The following is a 19,216-nucleotide window of genomic DNA, read 5'->3' on the forward strand; positions in this document are numbered from 1 at the left end:
AGGTAGTAGCAGGTACAATTACTGGTATAGTTGAAGTAGCGCTCTGGATGGCTTCCAGCATCTAGCGTCAACAGACACAGTGGCGCAAGCTGCTGCAGCTGGTGTAGAACAGCTGCAGTGGTACCCTCGTCAGATCAGTTCAGGGTTTTGTTTCTGACAGCACAGCACCAGTCTTGATTTCGCAGGCATCTCTACCACTCTGAGCAATCCAGTGTCCTATTAATAAACTCCTTTTCTGCTTAAGTCAGCCAGAGTTGGTTTCTCTTTCTTGTAACTGACAACCTTAATTGACCCAGCATTAAGGAATAAGAATGAGTAGAGGACAGGTGGCAGAAGACATCATTCCAAGAAGGGAAGTCAGTGGCCTTGGTAAGTAGTTGTAAAATCTGTGGTTGGACTGTTCCCACTTGTACCTTAGGATATCAGTCACAGCATAGGAAGGCTGTGAGATTAGGCATGGAGCTGGTGGGTGGGGTAAAAATGGAGGGCCGGCCAAGGGTTGGATATCCCAAGATGCCACGTTCTGGTAAGGAAATCCAAGGAACCCAAGAATTTTTAATAGATCCTAAACTTCCAGGCCCTTATGAATCAAGGTCAAAGGTTAGAATACATTTAGCAATTCTTAAGTTTGATGTATAATTTTTAAATATTTAAACATACAGCATCATGGACTTCAATTGGTATATTTGTCTCAGGCCCTCCAAATGCTCCAGGTAGGCCTAAACTAAGGGAGGCCACACATGTGGGTCAAAACAACTTTGAATCTGTACCCTGCTGTGTGGTTTAGTCACTCAGTCATGTCCAACTCTTGTGATCCTATGGATTGTAGTCCACCAGGCTCCTCTGTCCATTGGATTCTCCAGGCAAGAATACTGGAGTGGGTATTCTTTCCCTTCTCCAGAGGATCTTCCCAACCCAGGAATCGAACCTGGGTCTCCTGCATGGCAGGCAGATTCTTTACTGACTGAGCCACCAGGGAAGCTATTGCTTCCCTGCTGGTCCAAGGCAAAGTTGTGAGGTAGAACAGTGTGTGCGATGTGCTCTGTCTTCCTCTTGATGATCATGACCTTTCCCTTCCTTTGGTGCTCTCTCTCTCCTGTGTCTACCCACGCTCAGCTGAAGAGTTTCTTGGTACATCCGTTCCTTCACAGAATTGTGAGCCAGTACCCTTCAAATGTTACCTAACCTGCAGCACCCACCAGTGGTAGTCTTGATTTTAGACACTACTAAACATGCAGACCCACAAAATACCTCAGACCACCCTTGGCATTCGATCCACTTAGAAGGATACAGGACAAAAAATACTGCTTGCCAGCCAGGCAGTGCCAGGCATTTCTCTTCAAAGGAGTCCTTTCAGCAGGACATGCAAAGTACAGTAAATATAATAGGAAAAGAAGGATTTTTAAATAGTGTTGAGGAAATGCATTAGCAATTCAGATGTCAGTTTAGATCTCACCCCTCCCCCCAAAAAGAAAACCACAGACAGAATAGAGTTTATATAAACAAGTCAAGTCATAGGAAAGCTAGCAAAAAAAATTAATATTTTTTAACAGATCTTTGGCAAGCTTTTACGACTTCAAAGGACTGAGATTCACAAAGGAAAACATCAATAGATTGAGCTAAAATTGAAAAAACTAGAAAATTAATTTGCTTCAATATTGACATATAAAAGGGTTACATGCTACTGAACACAGTTAAAGAAAACTCACCCCAATGGAAGGGAAGGTATTAAGCTTCATATACAAATGGGCAGGGACAGTTCCCACCAAAATAAATGCAGCTTGTACATAGACATACAGGGATACGCTCAGTCACTTTAATGTACTTGATCATATATCAAAATTGCTTTTTAAGCAACTCCCATTGCAGGAGTTCCTTCTCCACTGAAATGGTGAAGGTTTCTCTATACTTCCATGTTATAATTAATAAGCCTGTGTAAATACCTTCTCTGGTCCCTGTCTGTTCATATGAAAGGATGTAATATTGTACCTTAATTTTCAACATAGATGGGAGAGGAGCACTTGGCTCCAATTATGACCCCTTGAGTATTTCCACAATCTCCTCCAAACCCACCTAACATGTTGACTCATTTTCTAGTGCTCCCGGCTTTATTGTTGTTGAGTTGTCAGAAAAAAATGCCTTGAAATACTGCTCTCCTCTTAACTACCTTGTAGTCTCCACCACGCCCCCTAGCTCACTTTCTGTCATTCTCATGGCTCCACTTTTCCCTCTCCCCTCTACTTTTCTTCAAGACCCATCTCAGAAGCTGCCAACTCCACAAATGCTGTCTGAATCCCTCCAAGACACACCCTTTCCTTCCATCGAAATTCTAATATGCACTGTTCTAACTCCTCCCCCAATTAACTTAGTTTAGATGGGTGAAAGTGAAAGTCGCTCAGTCGTGTCTGACTCTTTGTGACCCCATGGATATAGTCCATGGAATTCTCTAGGCCAGAATACTAGAGTGGGTAGCCTTTCCCTTCTCCAGGGGATCTTCCCAACCCAGGGATCAAACTCAGGTCTCCCGTACTGCAGGTGGATTCCTTACCAGCTGAGTCACCAGGAAAGCCCAAGAATACTGGAGTGGCTAGCCTATCCCTTCTCCAGCGGATCTTCCTGACCCAGGTATTGAACCAGGGTCTCCTGCATTGCAGGCAGATTTTTACCAACTGGGCTATCAGGGAAGCCCATTTTAGATGGGGAAAGGGTTTTTTAAAAAAAGATCGTGTGTCCATGACTCCTCTCTCTTTCAGAAATGAATTCACTGACAACAAGTATTTGTGAATATTCATCAGTATGTGGGATATTATGCAGTAATAAAAGGCTTGTTTATGCCCTCACATTATTTATAGTCAAACTGGCAAACCAGTCAAGTGCCTATCCATGAAATAAATAATAATAATAACTGGCAATATAGTTCTAAGTGACCACAGAGAGGCACAGATTCTTAGGGCCCTAAGAGATCGGTAGAGGAAATGTTTGGGAGCTGGAAAAGGCAGGCTGGCTTGTACAAAGTTGGTGAAGAGCATCAACATAAGTGTAGGAGAGAGAGAGGTGGAAAAGTGGAGAGAGGACATTTCCAGCAAGATCATAAAGCATAAAAGTATTGGGAAAAGATGATGGGACATTTGTAATGACATCAAGACAGTACCACAAGAAAAGCCCTGAATTAGAAGAAAATAAAACAAAGTCGTGGGTTTTTCTAATCAATAGAGATTGATTTGTGTATGCAAGGATTAAAGCATCTATCAGCAAACTTACATATAGATAATTCTTTTAAATTGTTTTCAACAATAAAGTATTTACATGTATCACCTGGGAGGATGGAAATGGAGGCTCTGCATTTTGAAGATCCCACTAGGTGGTTCTAGAGCATGGGGCCTCCACGACACCATGAAAATGTGATTGTTCTCCAGAGCCCTCCTTCATACTATGATCTTACCTTCTTAGCTATAATCTCTTGTCTTCCATTAAATGACTCAGAACCTTGAGCAGAAGTTAGAAGTTTCCCTCTTTGTAAACTGAACATTTGGGTGCATGGTCTCTAAAGTCAAACTGCCTGAATTTAAATCCTGGCTCTGCCACTTATTAGCTATGTGATGTCTTAGGCAAGTTGCTTGATGTCTGCTGTTTCTCAGTTTTCTCATAAGTGAAATAAGGGCGGTAAAAATACTTAACCTCATAGACCTCTTGTAACTATTAAATGAATTAGTGCATGTAAAGCACTTAGAAAATACCTGTCACATAGTAAGCACTCAATAAATCCTAGCTTTATTAGAACAAAGCAAGATTATTTGCTTTTGAACTGTATATAAAAGAAATCATGCAGTTTGTTTTATCTTTAAGATTTAGCCAAATTTTTGTGTACCTACAGCTAATTTCTTTTGATCGCTATTCAATAGTCTATTTTGTAAATATATTAATATTTTATCCATTCTACTACCAATGGACATTTGGATTGTTGACATCTAGGGACTATTGTGAATAGTACTGCTGTGAACATTCAGGTCCACAGAAGCACATGTTTATTTGAAGAGACTGTCTTTGCCCAATATTCTTCAGTTACTTTTTTGTCTTATATCTAGCATCCATATATGTGTGTGTGTGTGTGTGTGTGTGTGTGTGTATCTGTTTCTAGGCTTGCTCTTATGTTCTACTATCCTGTTTGTCTATCCTAGTGTCAATAGTGTACAGCTTTAATTATTAAGCTTTGTATTATAAAATTTTGAAGTAGAGCAAATCTTCCCACCATATTGTTCTCCCAAAATACCTTGAATCTTCTTGTCCTTTTGCATTTCCATATACATTTTAGATTCTGCTTAACAGTTTCTAATATGATACCTGTTGGGATTTTGATTGGAATTCCATTGAATTTACGCTTTAACTTGGGAAAGATGAGCTGTTTACAATACTGAGTTTTCCAGTCTGTGAACAAGATAATTTTTTTCTCCATTTATTTTAGTTGTTTAATTGCTCCTAAAAAAAATCATACTCTTCTCTCTAGAGACCCTATACATCCTTTTATTTGATTTATTCCCATGCTCTTTAATGAAAAAAATTTTTTTAATTTCATTTGTTTTATGACAATTTTGCTAAATTCTGATTAATTTTCATTATTCCTTAGATTATTTTGAATATTCTGCATATACACTTATACCATCTGTAAATAATGATGATTTGTTTCTTCCTTTTCAATTCTTATACATTTCGTCTCTTTATCTTGCCCTTACTCCTCTGGCTAGAACCTTCACAATATTGTTAAATTGTTGGAGTGGACATTTTTGCGTTCTTAATTTAAGAATTTCTTAAGATTTAAATCCATAGTTTTATTAAATGTTTTTTCCTTTTATTGAAGTGATCATTATTTTTTCTTCCTTAATCTATCTCAGTGTACAGAATTCTATTAATTGAATTCCAAATGTTAAAACAGTTTTGCATTCCTTTGGTAAACCCATCTTGATCCTGTTACAGTTTTTCAATATAGCTCAGTATGGTTTCGTTTGGCTTATTTGCATCTATGTTCATTAGTGAGATTGCCCATTAATTTTCACATGCTGTCCTTAACAGGTTTTATATCTAGTTTAAGCTAACTTCATAAAATGAATTAGAAACTGTTCCTGCTTTTCATTTATTTTATTTCTCCTCACAGTGTTCAGTAGAACTTGTGAGAAATGCCATCTAGGCCTAGAGTTTTCTATGCCAGAAGGTTTTGAATTACTATTTCAGTTCCTTTAATCAGTAAAGAATTATTTAGGTTTTCTAATTCTTTATGTGTTTTGATGAGTTTTATTTTTCTGGAAATTTGTCCATTTCATATAAATTTTCAAATTTGTGGCATAAAGTTTTGATATCTTTTTAATGTCTGCAGTATATAGAATATCTCATTCTTCATACAGGCTGCTTTATATGTCTATTTTTTAATTCAGGCTTGCCCAAAATTTATCATTTCACGAGGAACAACTTTTAACTTTGTTAATCCTCCCAGTATCTGTTTGTTTTCCATATCATTAGTTTCTATCCTTATTTCCATCTAATTTATTTGACTTTAACTTGATGATTTTATATGACTTATGGAGATGGATGCTTATCATAAATCTTGAACGTTTCTTCTTTTAGAATATTAAAGTATGCATTTATAGCATATAAGTTTTGATGCATTGATTTTCATTATCTTTCAGTTTTAAATATTTTCTTATTTTCTAATGATTTTATTCTGAAATCTGTGTAATAAAAGTATATTGTTCAGTTCTCAAAATTGGGATTTTTCTAGTTCAGTTGTATAAATCTTTTCCAAGAATATTTTTTTGCTTTGCCTTTTGCCCTGTTTTTTTCTTCATTAATTTCTGCTCATTATCATTTCCTTCTATCCCTTGATTGGATTTAATATGCTGTTCTATTAAAAAAATTTCTCCTGGTGGAATGTCACTGATTTCAACTTTTATTTTCTAATATTTTACATCAGTGTTTGTAATATTTATGTTAAATTTAAATGATTTTTAAAGTATTAAGACTGCCTTATAAATACTATTTTAACAACATACTGAAGGAATGTTTTTGCATTTTATTTTTTAGCATTTAGAACGGTTTTTAGTATGACAAAAATGGTAATACCTGTTCTTTTTTTTTTTTAAGTAAAAAGGAAACAAAAAATCCAGTCCTACCCATTTACTCTTTAACACTGTGTTGTACTATCCAAAAATTTCTCAATACATTTGAACGCACATATATAATGCATATGTTTGTACATCTTAATATATTATGCGTATCTTCCTATATCAATAAATATACTTCTATAGCATCATTTTAATGGCAGCATAATATCCTACTCTGTGGATTTACCACAGTTTATTTAATCATTCTCTTTTTGTTGGGCATTTAGGTTTTTTCCCACTTCTCCCTATTAAAAATAGCTGTGATAAACCCTTGTCATTAAAACTCAGCAAATAATCTGATTATTTCCCTTGGAATGAAATCTTTGGGTCAAAGGACATGCCCATTTTTAAGACCTTTGTCTAGCATTATAAAATTGTCCACTGAAAAGGTTGTATTAATGTATTTTATTTGTCATCGATGGATTACTTGATACAAGATAATTTTCTCCAGCATTGAGGAGTGTGTGTGTTGTGGGGTGGGGCTGTAGCTAGCTTTCCATACTGGAAGATTGGACCTATGCCCCAACTTCTTTTAGCCATTTCTATATTTCTGGGTTTAATAATGGCCACACCCCAGTCTTGAAATGTAATGCCTCAATCTTGCACGAGTTTTGATATGTACTATTTTTATTATTATTAGAAATACTAGACATGCTTTTTAATTTTCAGTGTGATTTTGCCTTTGATTCATAGGTTATTTAGCATGTATTTCTCAATTTCCAAACATTTGGGAATTTTCTAGTTATTTTTAAAATTTCTAACTTAACTATACTGTGATTAGAAAACATACTCTGCTTACAGTTCTTTAAATTTTGTTGGGTCTTAGAAATCCACTTCTGCAATATCTTGAGTTGTAATCCAAACTAGTATTTTGTGTGTGTGTGACATCACTTTTACTTGAAAGAATGACTAACAGACAAGCCACAGTTACCCAAACTTGAGTATATGGCAGACATTCAATAAAAAATGAACAAAGCGAGCTTGCTGCTTCCAGGGAAATAACTCACAGTAGTTGTTGCCAATGATGAAATTCAAATTTTTCAAGTGAAAATTAGAATTTTGGAAAACTTATATCTGCCACCATGAGTTTAACAGCTTCCCAGGGCTTAAGGCGGTGTGTGTGCATGCGTGCATGCAGGCACTCAGTCGTATCCAACTCTTTGCGGCCCCATGGACTGTAGCCCACCAGGCTCCTCTTTCCATGAGTTTTTCCAGGCAAGAATACTGCAGTGGGTTGCCATTTCCTCCTCCAAGGGATCTTCCTGACCCAGGGATTGAACCTGTATCTCCTGCATTGGCAGGTGGATTCTTTACCACTGAGCCACCTGGGAAGCCCCCCAGGACTTAAAGAATGTTTCTAATGTAATCAGCAGTGATTTTTAATATCATGTAATCATACGTGTCAATATTAGGAAATTCTGCATAACTCAGTGGGCCAGTGTTTTTCAAATGACTAATGCATAATGTTATAAAGTTATACACATAGGTAAAAGGTCTATTCAAAGAAAAAGAACTTAGTAGTTGACCTAGAAATTAAAGTATACCTCCTGACTTATAAATTATTGTTGTCAAGTATTTATATTTAAAATCAATCAATCTCCTCCTGGCACACCCCATCCCACCCCACTACCTACCTCTATTTCTGAACAGTAACTATTTTATATGATCTCTCTCTCTCTCTCCAGAGAGAGACTGAGAAAATAGTTGTTTTATACAATCATTGTTCATTTAGATTCACCTACATATTTACATTTTATGTTTTCCATGCCTTGCTGAATCTCTGAGTTTTCTTCATATTTCTTCTTCCTGAGGAATATTCTTTTATATTTCCTTTAGGGATAGGTATGCTCGTGGCAAATTATCTCAGTATTTTACTTGTCTGAATTGTTTTTCCACCTTCATTCTGTAAAGATTTTTTTTTCTTTTTCTTTTAATTGGAGGCTAATTACTTTACAATATTGTAGTGGTTTTTGCCATACATTGACATGAATCAGCCATGGGTGTACATGTGTTCCCCATCATTCTGTAAAGATTTATTAAGTGAGAAGACAAGGTTATATTGGCAGTTATTTTGAGACACTTTTCCACTGTTGTCCGGTTTCCACTATTGCTACTGAAAGTCAGCTATCAGTCTGTAGTCTGTTGTTTTCACTGTTTTTGAGATTTTCTATGTTTCTTTGTTTCCTGCAGTTTTCAGTGGTATATAGCTAACTATAGATTTCTTTTTCTTGCTTGATGTTTAATGGGCTTCTCAAATCAGTGGATTGGTATCTTTAATCATCTCTGGGTAATTATCAGTCATTATATTTTCAGTATTGTTTCTGCTCCATTTTCTTTTCACTTTTTAAACTTCATTGAAATATATGCTAACTTTCAAAGTAATCTTTTACATTTCTTAATCTCACCTTTATTTTTTCCATGTTTTGTCTCTCCTTGCTTCAAGCTGATTATTTTCTAGTTCACTAATTTTCTCTTTGACTATCTAATCTGTTCAAATTCTTAATTTTTATGCTTTTCTATTCTTAAATTTCTTCTTGCTGCTTTCCCAAATCTATAGTGTCACTTTTGATTATTTATTTCTTACTGAATATTTAAAATTCAGCTTTTTTCTCCATGCTAAGCATTGGGGTTTTCCTATGCTACTGATAAGACATACCAGAATATATTGTATACTGCAATTTTCAAAATGCAACTCTTTATGTTTCCAGCCCGGAGTATGAGATATTTTGTCAGAGCCTTACCCCTTGGTGGACTCTTCTGTGGTTTGTGAGAAGAATAGCTCTTTCTGTCCTCTTGGATCATGCTGTAAGGCTGCATCTGACTGTCACTTCTCTAGAGTTCCCCAGAAGTGAAACCTCTTGCCTCCACAGCTGCCTTCTTTCCATAACCCCTCCATATCCCCAGGGCAGAAGCAGCTCCTGCTTCCCTCTTTGAGTTCTAATCCTTTCTCTGTTCTCATAGGTAGTTTTTCACTGTTTATGCTGTTAATTTGTTTAACACTTAAAAAAAATTTTATTGGGCTGGCCAGAAAGTTTGAGTTTTTCCATACCCAATATTTCATCTAGATTTTGTAGTTGTTTTTATCACCTTCAGGGGAAATGCTGATCAGAGAAATCCAGCTTTGATCTGTTCTTTACAGTGCTCCTCAAAGAATAGAAATTCTAGTCTACCAGTCATTTACCACTCTATAATGAGATAAGAACAGAAATTGAGTATAAATATCTAGAAAGTGTTAGAATAATTTATGTTGCTGTGAAATCACAGCATATGGTTTTGTATATTGTAAAAAATGTATTGGTTCTTAATATACTAGAGTGTATGTGGGGTGGGGGGGGGGGGCGTGAAAGGTAGTCCTTCATCACAGTTGGGCTTCCCTGGTGGCTCAATGGTAAAGAATCCACTTGCAATGCATGAGACACGAGTTCAATCCCTGGGTCAGAAGGATCCCCTAGAGAAGGAAATGGCAACCTACTGCAGTATTCTTGCCTGGGAAATCCCATAGACAGGAGCCTGGCGGGTCTGTGGGGCCACAAAAGAGTCAGACATAACTTAGCAACTAAACCACCACCATCATCACAGTTAATTTGAGAAGCACTTCTTCATACAAGAAGGTACTAGTCTCCTACAAGCCTTCTCTTTCTCTGCTTTTATAGAATACATTGTAGAGGAGAGAAAACTTTCTGTATACTTTTATATTAAGTACCTGGGGCCTGCAAATTAAACAGACAAATGGCAAATTAACAGGAGAAAAGATTTTCATTTGCACATGGTGGGCAGTAGGGAGCAGGCATACTCACAGGAAAAAGTGAAACCCACAGAGACCCAGAGGCTTATATACCATTTTAACAAAGAGTAAAAGTGAAGACACTAGACAAAGGAAGGAGGGGGGAGTTTGGGTATCTAGGGTTGGAAGTAAATTGTAGGAAGGTAATCAGAAAATATATGGTAAAAAAGAGTTATTTAGTAAGGTTTGTTACACAGGTAAGAGTGGTTTTCTTATTCCTGGTACATGAGAGGGGAACACCTTTACAAAAGGAAATTTCTGTCACTTTAATAAAGGGAAATTAATGTCCCATTTTTAGGCAGAATGGAGGAGAGTAGAGTGTTTTCCTATATGTGCTGATTTTCAGTTGCCTTCAACTCAAAATAATCCCCTGCTAAAGTGGCATATTTGGGGCTGGAATATTTTGATCCCTTCCACATACTTACAGCCATACCTTGTCCCTGTAGACCTGTGATCTCTTTTGTTTGTTTGGAGCATTTGTTTTTGGATAATTTTTAAATTTTTTATAAGTCATGCATGTTTATTACAAAAGTTTTAAAATTCAGATAGATGAAATGAGGGGCAGTTAAGATCATTCATAATCCCACCACTTTTCACAATTCAGAGTAAACATCCCATAGTTTCTCTCTGTATTTAGTATAGAAACATTCCCCATACTCTTCCATAGCAGGATTTCTTCTCTCTCTCATTTCGTTCCCTCAGAATGGAACCAACTAAGGAAATTCAGAGCATGCATGTTGAAGCTTCTTGGCAGCCTCAGAAACACCCTAAGATGGGAAGCCAAAGAGAAAACCAATAAGAGAAGGCTTATAATTGTTTTTAAAAGCATGTTATCAAGTAAAGTTTGTCAAGAATTAAGACAGTGAACTTTTTGTTCAAGATTAATATACTGGGATTGTATGTTTTATGAATATGTATATTTTAAGTTTCTATGATGAGTAAAATTTGCATAAAAGTATTTTTAGCTCTTATTTCTATATCTCATAAAATTTTAAATTAATGGATTGCCTTTTACTTTAATATCAATTAACATTACAAATAACTAACCAAATAGCTTTAATAATAGAAAAATTACTTTCACAGTAATGACTTCCTTTCAGACTAAAACCTCAAAGAGCATGCATGCTTGTTTTAAACATTACATAGGCGATTTTGTTTGGTGCCCGTGGTTATGAACCATGGTATTAAAAAGTGTATAATAGCCAAAAGATCCCATTTATAATAGCAACTAAAAATATAAAATGCCTCTGGGTGGGGAACCCAATAATCAATATTTGGAACCAATGTGAAGAAAACCTTAAAATTCTAACTCAGAGACATAAAAGGAAATGGAGATGCATATCATATTCACAGATGAGAATGTTAGGAAAATGTTAATTTCTACTTGTTAATCTATAAATATAATACTATTTCAGCAAAATATTTTTAAAAACTTTTTAGTGTTTGAGAAATTGATTTTAAATTTCAGCTGGGAGGAAAAAAAATCTCATAGGAAAATGTTAGCAAAGAGTAATAACGAAATGAGACTTATTTTGCCAAATACTAAAATAGATACTATTGCAGAATTAAAAATGGTATCAGACTAGATACCAAAATAGTGGAAAAGAGTAGAAACCTAAAAATAACTTCATATGTGTGTGTGCATATGTAGAAATTGTCATTTCAATTACTAGTATTTTCACATATGTCCAGGAAAATGAATCGATTCATGCTGGTAACTGTAGCCCAGGGCAGTAAGTGATTTCCAGTTATTTCCCACTGACTGGTTCCCTCGTTAAGTATTTGCCTCTCACCACCTTACTACCTTCTCCCACCCTTAAGATTTTTCCCCCTTTCAGATCCCTCCAAAAAGCCTTCCTCTGGCTCTAAGGATTCTTATTGTTTTATGATGCAATCAGTTTAGCTCTCTCCTTTGCCCAACTCTTCTCTCATCTAAGATGCATCGTGCTTATCCTCACGTTTCGCAATTAAAAAGGAAAAAGGCTAAACAAAGCTATAATTCCCTCACTATGTGTTTTTAGTCTTCACAAATGAACCATCCAAGCTTAAACTGCAGCCAGCTTTAAAAATAGTGCTTTTCTTCTCCTCACAACACAAAGAAATGAAAAATATTCAGCCTCTCTAGTAATCAAGGAAATGTAAATGAAAGCATTTATGGGTGACTTTTTTTCCTCCTATCTGATTGGCAAAGATTAAAAAGAATAATCATCCTAGGAGAGCCAAGCAAGGTAGAGGAAAGAACACTTTCACACTCGGTAGTTGCGGAGTAAATTGTTGAAAGTTTTCCAGTAGTATATGTATCAAAAGCATTCTTTTCTATGCCTCTTGACCTAGCAACTCTGCTTGTAGGACTGTTACAGGTGATCAGGGTTGTTCACATAGACGCATGATCACATTCATCTGGGCTTTATTTCTGATGATGCAAAATAGGCCCTGCCATACTTCAGAGTAGACTGAGCCATCATAAAAATTAGTTTAGAAAAGAATCCTATTGAACATTGGAAAAAGTTCATTGGCCGTGAAATGAAAACTAGGTAAAATTGGTAAAGCTTTGTATAAACGTGAAAGTATTTTCATATAATATGGTCAACTATTCATTAAATATTTACTGTGTGCCTAGTATTCTGTCAGGTTTTAGGTGGGAATATGTTGAAAGTATAAAATATACTTGTTCTTTTAGAACTTCATGCTACGTTTGAACTGTTGAGCTTGAATAAGTATATTTGTTCCTTGCACACTTAGTAGGTGTAGCTGTAGATAATGGAAAGAACATTGAATATAGGTAGGGATTTGAATTCTGTCCCTGTCACATACATGTCTATTCACTTAGACAAATTATTTGAGAACATGAAGGATGCTGACCTCTTGGGGTGATAGTAAGAGTGAAGGGAGATAAAACAAGGACTGCTTTCCATAATGCTTGATGAATAGTAATATTAGTAATGATTATTAATTAATTAGTTATTGGAGTTCCCTGGTGATTCAGTGGTTAAGAATCTGCCTTGTAATGCAGGGGACACGAGTTCCATCCCTGGTCGGGGATGCCCCGACCTACAATGCCCCACAACGTTTTGGCAACAAAGGTCCGTGTAGTCAAAGCTATGGTTTTTCCAGTAGTCATATACAGATGTGAGAGCTGGACCATAAAGAAGGCTGTGGTTGTTGTTCAGTCACTCAGTCATGTTGCACTCTTTGCAACCCCATGGACTGCAGCAAGCCAGGCTTCCCTGTCCTTCACTGTCTCCTGGAGTTTGCTCAAACTCATATCCATTAACTCAATGATGCCATCCAACCATCTCATCCTCTGTCGCCCCCTTCTACTCTTGTCCTCAGTCTTTACAGCATCAGGGTCTTTTCTAATGAATCAGCTTTTTGCCTCAGGTGGCCAAAGTATTGGAGTTTCAGCTTCAGCATCAGTACTTCCAATGGATATTCAGGGTTGATTTCCTTTAGGATGGACTGGTTTGATCTCCTTGCTGTCCAAGGGACTCTCAAGAGTCTTCCCTAGCACCACAGTTCGAAAGCACCAATTCTTCAGCACTCAGTCTTCTTTATGGTCCAACTGTAACATCCGTACCTGACTACTGGAAAAACCATAGTTTTGACTAGATGGACCTTTGTTGGCAAAGTGATGTCTCTGCTTTTTAATACACTGTCTAGGTTTGTCATAGCTTTCCTTCCAAGGAACAAGTGTCTTTTAATTTCATGGATGCAGTCACTGTTTGCAGTGATTTCAATGTTAAGATGGTTATAATGTCCTTTATAATTGGTATCTTTTTCATCAGAAGAAGGAGATTTAAATAATTTATTATAATATTTAGCTGTAAGTCAACTAAAAACTTACTTACAGTGTATTCACTTTCAATGTTTTCTTCCTGAAATTTTCTCTTTCCTTATATTCTTTTTCACATCTCTCTACAGTATGGATGGAGCAGATCTGTGTTTTGAAATCGTAAAACGAGCTGATGCTGGTTTCGTATACAGTGAAGCTGTCGCCAGGTATGTAATTTGTATCAACTTCCCAAAGTAAAGGTAGAAGTAAAAGGGAGATGACAAGGAAATCACATGAAGCGTCCTGCTCTTTGAATGACAAGCAGGAAAGGAGCATCTCTTAATGTGCCTTAGTGGAACCAAAGAGTGACCAGAAGTGCAAAATATTAAACAGTGAATTTATTTATATGGATTTAGAATTTAACGTCACCGCTGATGTCTTTTCCATTTCTGACGACTTTTATACAAGGAGGAATTTGATAGGTCAGGAACTATGTAGAAGGAAACTTGGGGTTTTTTTTGTGTGTTTTTGATTTTTGCTTTTTAGCAGATGTGCCTCCTTAGTTCTTCAGTTTGCCTTTTAGTGATAGCAGATTGTATTGTGACCAGTTAATCTGAGAAAGAGCACGGAACAGCAGAACAACAGAAATAACAGCACAGTTTTTCTGCTGAATATATTGGATCTCCCAATCAATCACTGTAGTCATCATTGTTCCAAGTGGAGGAGTTCCTACTCAAAATAAGGATTTAATATGAAAAATCACAGGAGCCATGCACTGGGTCACTTGCCTATAGATTTGGAGAAGTACATCTTTCTGCTTTGGTGACTCTCAATCATACCATAAATACCCGCTCCAATAAGTTGCCTTTTTAATATACGGGTTACAGCAACCCTCTTTAGTCACTAACCATGTTATGTTAAAGGGTTCAAACCTATAGGGATTTATTAAAACTTTCTACCATTTGGGAAACAGTTACCATTAAATGATTATAACATTCTCTCTCCTACCATTCTTTCTATAATTATGGTACAATGGACAGATATGGCTGAAAACAGCTTAGAGACTACTACCCCCATGCAACTCTAAGCTCGGAGTGACTTGACTTTCTTCAAATTCTTTGCACAGTTTTCTCCTGACTGAGCAGCAAGGGCCCCCATTTCAGGAGGTGGAGCAGCCGTAACTATAACACAAGATGAAGAATATACTAAATTTTAGGTAGCTGCTGTTTTCTACTCCTGGAGCTAGGGGGAGGAAGCAAATGAGAGTTTATATATATTAGCTTTAGTTCCTTCTTTTAATTCCTGATTTATTCATGGTAGAACTGAGGCCAAATATCCTTTTTTATTTTGTGCCATGTTCACTAAAAGTGTATTCTAGGGTTTTCTTTTTTTTAGTCCCATTTTGCTTTTGTATTCTTACCACAATTAAAAGTTTTTATTTTGTATTGCATTTTAGAATTAAAAAACATTCTTTAATAATCAATGCTATCTTGATTTTTCTTATGGCATAATGGTATGCCTCTTTCTTCTACTAAGTGAAACCCTCAGATTTTGCATAGCATTATTCATATTTATTTCTTCAAGAATTAGAGTTTTGTATTTTTCCGTATTGTTATCTTTCAACAGCAGCATCAAATAGGGAAAACTAAAAATTCTGGATGTTGATTTTATAAAACAGTGAAACTTGATCGAGGAAGATGACTTTTTCCTTTTTGAACCACAAAGACACTGGAATACCTGGCAGATAAGCTGTCGGAGTTGATGTTAAACCACTACTGCTTTTACTCTATTCCATACTTATCCATTACTTTGCCAACAAAGTCGGTCTAATCAAAGCTAAGGTTTTTCCAGTAGTCATGTTTGGATGTGAGAGTTAACTATAAAGAAAGCCAAGTTTATATGGACTATAAAGAGTGCCGAGGAATTGATGCTTTTGAACTGTGGTATTGGAAAAGACTCTTGAGAGTCCCTTGGACTGCAAGGAGATCCAACCAGTCCATCCTAAAGGAAATCAGTCCTGAATATTCATTGGAAGGATCGATGCTGAAACTGAAACTCCAATACTTTGGCCATCTGATGTGAAGAACTGACTCATTTGAAAAGACCCTGATGCTGGGAAAGATTGAAGGTGGGAGGAGAAGGGGACTACATAGGATGAGATGCTTGTATGGCATCACCAACTCAATGGACATGAGTTTGAGTAAACTCTGGGAGTTGGTGATGGACAAGGAGGCCTGACATACTGCAGTCCATGGGGTCACAAAGAGTCGGACACAGCTGAGCGACTGAACTGAACTACTCATTCCTATTACTTTTCTTTAGCTTTGAGCCTGTCTCTGCCACTGTGCTAGGTGTTAGAACATGAAGAATACCAGTGTTGTAGAGATGATGTCATAGAGTGAAATGACTGGAGGTCTCTCACAATCTTGAGATTTATAGGAAAGTTAGATGTTTATGTACATCAAGATGAAAGTCTGTTCATTTTAAAAATCTACCTGTATTGCTGTTAAAATGGTGATTTTTATGAAAGGAACTTACCAGAATGGACCAAAGAAAAGAGTAATATTGGGATCAATAAATGACACTGCAAAGAGAGAAATTTGGCAAAATTTATTAAAACCCTTCCTAAAAATGACAATAGGGAGGGACCTCAGAAAGTATGATTAGGTATGTCCCCTATTGCAGAGTACCAGTGACCATGTAACCAAGGGCACATAGATCCTTCCTTTGGTTTAGAGCGTTCAACCAGATGACTTCTACCTTCCTTCTCTCTGATCCTATGCTCCATTGTTGGGAAATGCAGCTTATATCATTTGTTCTAGTGAGACCAAGTTAAAGAAAACTCAGACACCAAGTAATCATACTGATAGTGTTTTTTTTCTCCAGCTGGCTGATCTTCAAGAGGAGTAGCAAAGTGTGACATGAAAGAAAACTGTGTTCAGTCCTTACAACCCAATTACTGACTACCTCTGTTTTTCAGAGGTGGTGAGTTGTGGAGTAAACTAACACACAGGATCAGATTATCAAATCAAACTCTCACAAATCAGAGAGATATTCTTCCCTAGCACCAGGCTTTACTGAACAATTGTAAGGATACAGCCAATCAAAAGACCCAGCTGAAGCTGAGAGAGATCTGGGCCTTTTCAGGGAAGTTCTTCACTTCTTCCTGCATCAAAAAAGCACCGCTGGCCCAGAATAGATGAGGTCTCTACATGAGGTCTGTGAGATTCCACACATGGAGGGGAGCGTTTCAACTATGAAGCATCTCCATTGGAGAGTGGTATAGCTTACACGCCATCCTCCATGAAGCCAATGATGCCTCAGGGATCCTAGGTTCTGTTTATGATAAGCAGTCCTTAGCCAGGGACATTCTGTTAAGGGAATTCCAGAGATAAGCTTTCTTCAGCCTTTATTTTAAAGTTTGGAGAATGAAAGATCCGGATAGAAAAAAACAAAATTAAATAAATACTAACCAGTAAATAATGCTAAGTATATTGCATTTCTGTGTCATGGCTGGTTGGGAAGGAAAGGGGGGACAATGAGAAAGGAAGATAGTAGGAAGTAAATGACAGGTATGTAGGGAATAAAATTCAGAGGAAGAGAAGATGAAAAAGACCCTGAAAGAAAAAGAGAAACAGTAGGATTACAGAAGAACTTTAGAACTGAGAGAAGGAAATTGAAGTAAGTTCTCAAGTAATACTGAATGAACTGCTCTTGTCACACCCAGTGGCTAGTTGACCCTGTTAGCACTTTTAAATGCTCACTCCTCCTCTGTTCTTCTCCTGAGCCCAGTGCAGAGCCTCAGTGGACTCTGCTGGCCTTGTGAGGAGTTTGATTTTCCTAGGACTTCAGCCCAGAAGGAATCTGCTTTGTTCAGGGATGCCCCATCTAATACTTGATTATGTTGCAAAAAGAAATTGTAGGCATAAGGGGGTTCTCTCTTGTTTGTTCTTAGAGCTAAATGGGAATAAGACAGCTAACCAGCCTCTGCTGGCAGATGAAAGGCTCCTACCCCTTGAGTTAGAATTCTTTGTGTACTTCTGAGCACTGCTCACTTCATAGCAATCCAGAGTAACTAAGTAAAATTAACTGAGTGTCAGAGAACTGTTATTTATTTTTGTCATATTTTAAGGTTGAACTTTTAGTTTGCAGAGCTATTTTACAGTTGTGTGAATGTGTGAAAATTCCTTTGACTTAGATATCTTAGAAAATGTAGAACACATTATTTCTTCATAAAGCTCATAACCTTATGCGTCCGCCAACTTTTTCATTACTAAGCTGTGCATTCCACCAATCTTGTCTACTCAAATGAAAAGTGTCTGTGGGCAGTGAGTATGAAGGTGGGAGTTACAAACTAGGGACAATGTATATTAAGTTTTAAAAATAAAAGATTTTTTTACAGTTCTAGATTTCTTTTGTTTTTCTACAGTCATTACATGAGACAGATACTGGAAGCTCTACGCTATTGTCACGATAATAACATAATTCACAGGGATGTGAAGGTAAGTCATTTTTATTACTAACTAATATTTGTGAATAGAAACTGACTTATAGCAATGATAGTAATGAGAAATTTTTCTCTAATGTTTTTATGAAGAACATCTTAAAGTTAATTTTACTTACAAATAAAAATTTGTTGAACTGGTTTATATTTGGAGAGTTGTAGTAATTCTTAATAGGAGCAATTTTTTATCATTTCCATTTCCTTATTTTTATTAAAATTTACATGCATTCTAAAATTCCCTTATTCTTTCTTTGCCATTGTGTGTGTGTATAAGAGAAGTGTGAAAATCCAGTAAATAGGAAGAACAAACAATATCCTGCACTAAGTTAATTGAGGGGAAAATGAGGATTTGGTTGATATAGGAATAGTTCATCACACTTAACATTTCTGTAATGTTGCAATGTAGAACAGTCAGCATTTTATTTTCTTTGCAGAGAGTTTTGAAACATAGTCTGAAGTCATAAATTATAATACAGTTTGTACCCTTAGGAATATGAATATTACCATTATTCAGTCTTTATGCCTGTTTGATCCCAGTATCAATTCATGAGAACTGTCAGTTCCTGGCTCATTATGGTGTCAGGCAGAACATGGAAGCATGAAAGAAAGGAAGACATGGCCCTCCTCCTCATGCCTACCCCTTTTCAAGGCCTTGAGTCGCTAAGAGCCCCTGCGATCTCTCTGGCCCTGTTGTCCACTTTCACATGCTCCTATTTTGTCACTGGTTTCTCTCTAACCTATAGCATCCATAGGTACAGTGCTCTTCTTCTCTCAAGAAATATTATCAAAGGCCAGGCTTCTTCAGTGGATTTTAATGGTAAAGAAAATTAAGTAGAATTTAATTAAATTTTCTATAACATCTGAGAAATTTTAGCTGAAATTCTGGTGGTTAAAAGCTGAGGGAAAGCATGAGCAATTCCAAATCAATCTAGTGGAATGTTATAATAGCAATGAAAAATCATTGGAGAAATGTAAAAAATACACATTAGTGTAAATTAGTTGTA

At 36.6% G+C, this 19,216-nt stretch overlaps 1 protein-coding gene across 12 annotated transcripts in view; it reads left to right on the top strand.

The window, feature by feature from the left end:
- Window positions 1-19,216, top strand: part of CASK (calcium/calmodulin dependent serine protein kinase) — a 386,525-nt gene that overhangs the window by 176,542 nt on the left and 190,767 nt on the right. For all 12 annotated transcript variants that reach the window (XM_061136699.1, XM_061136701.1, XM_061136702.1 and 9 more), the window contains exons 4-5: window positions 13,858-13,935; window positions 18,138-18,210. In XM_061136699.1, the coding sequence (XP_060992682.1) occupies window positions 13,858-13,935; window positions 18,138-18,210 (151 nt within the window). The remainder of the gene's footprint in view (window positions 1-13,857; window positions 13,936-18,137; window positions 18,211-19,216) is intronic.

The sequence above is a fragment of the Dama dama genome, chromosome X, assembly GCF_033118175.1.
Source record: "Dama dama isolate Ldn47 chromosome X, ASM3311817v1, whole genome shotgun sequence".
NCBI lineage: Eukaryota > Metazoa > Chordata > Mammalia > Artiodactyla > Cervidae > Dama > Dama dama.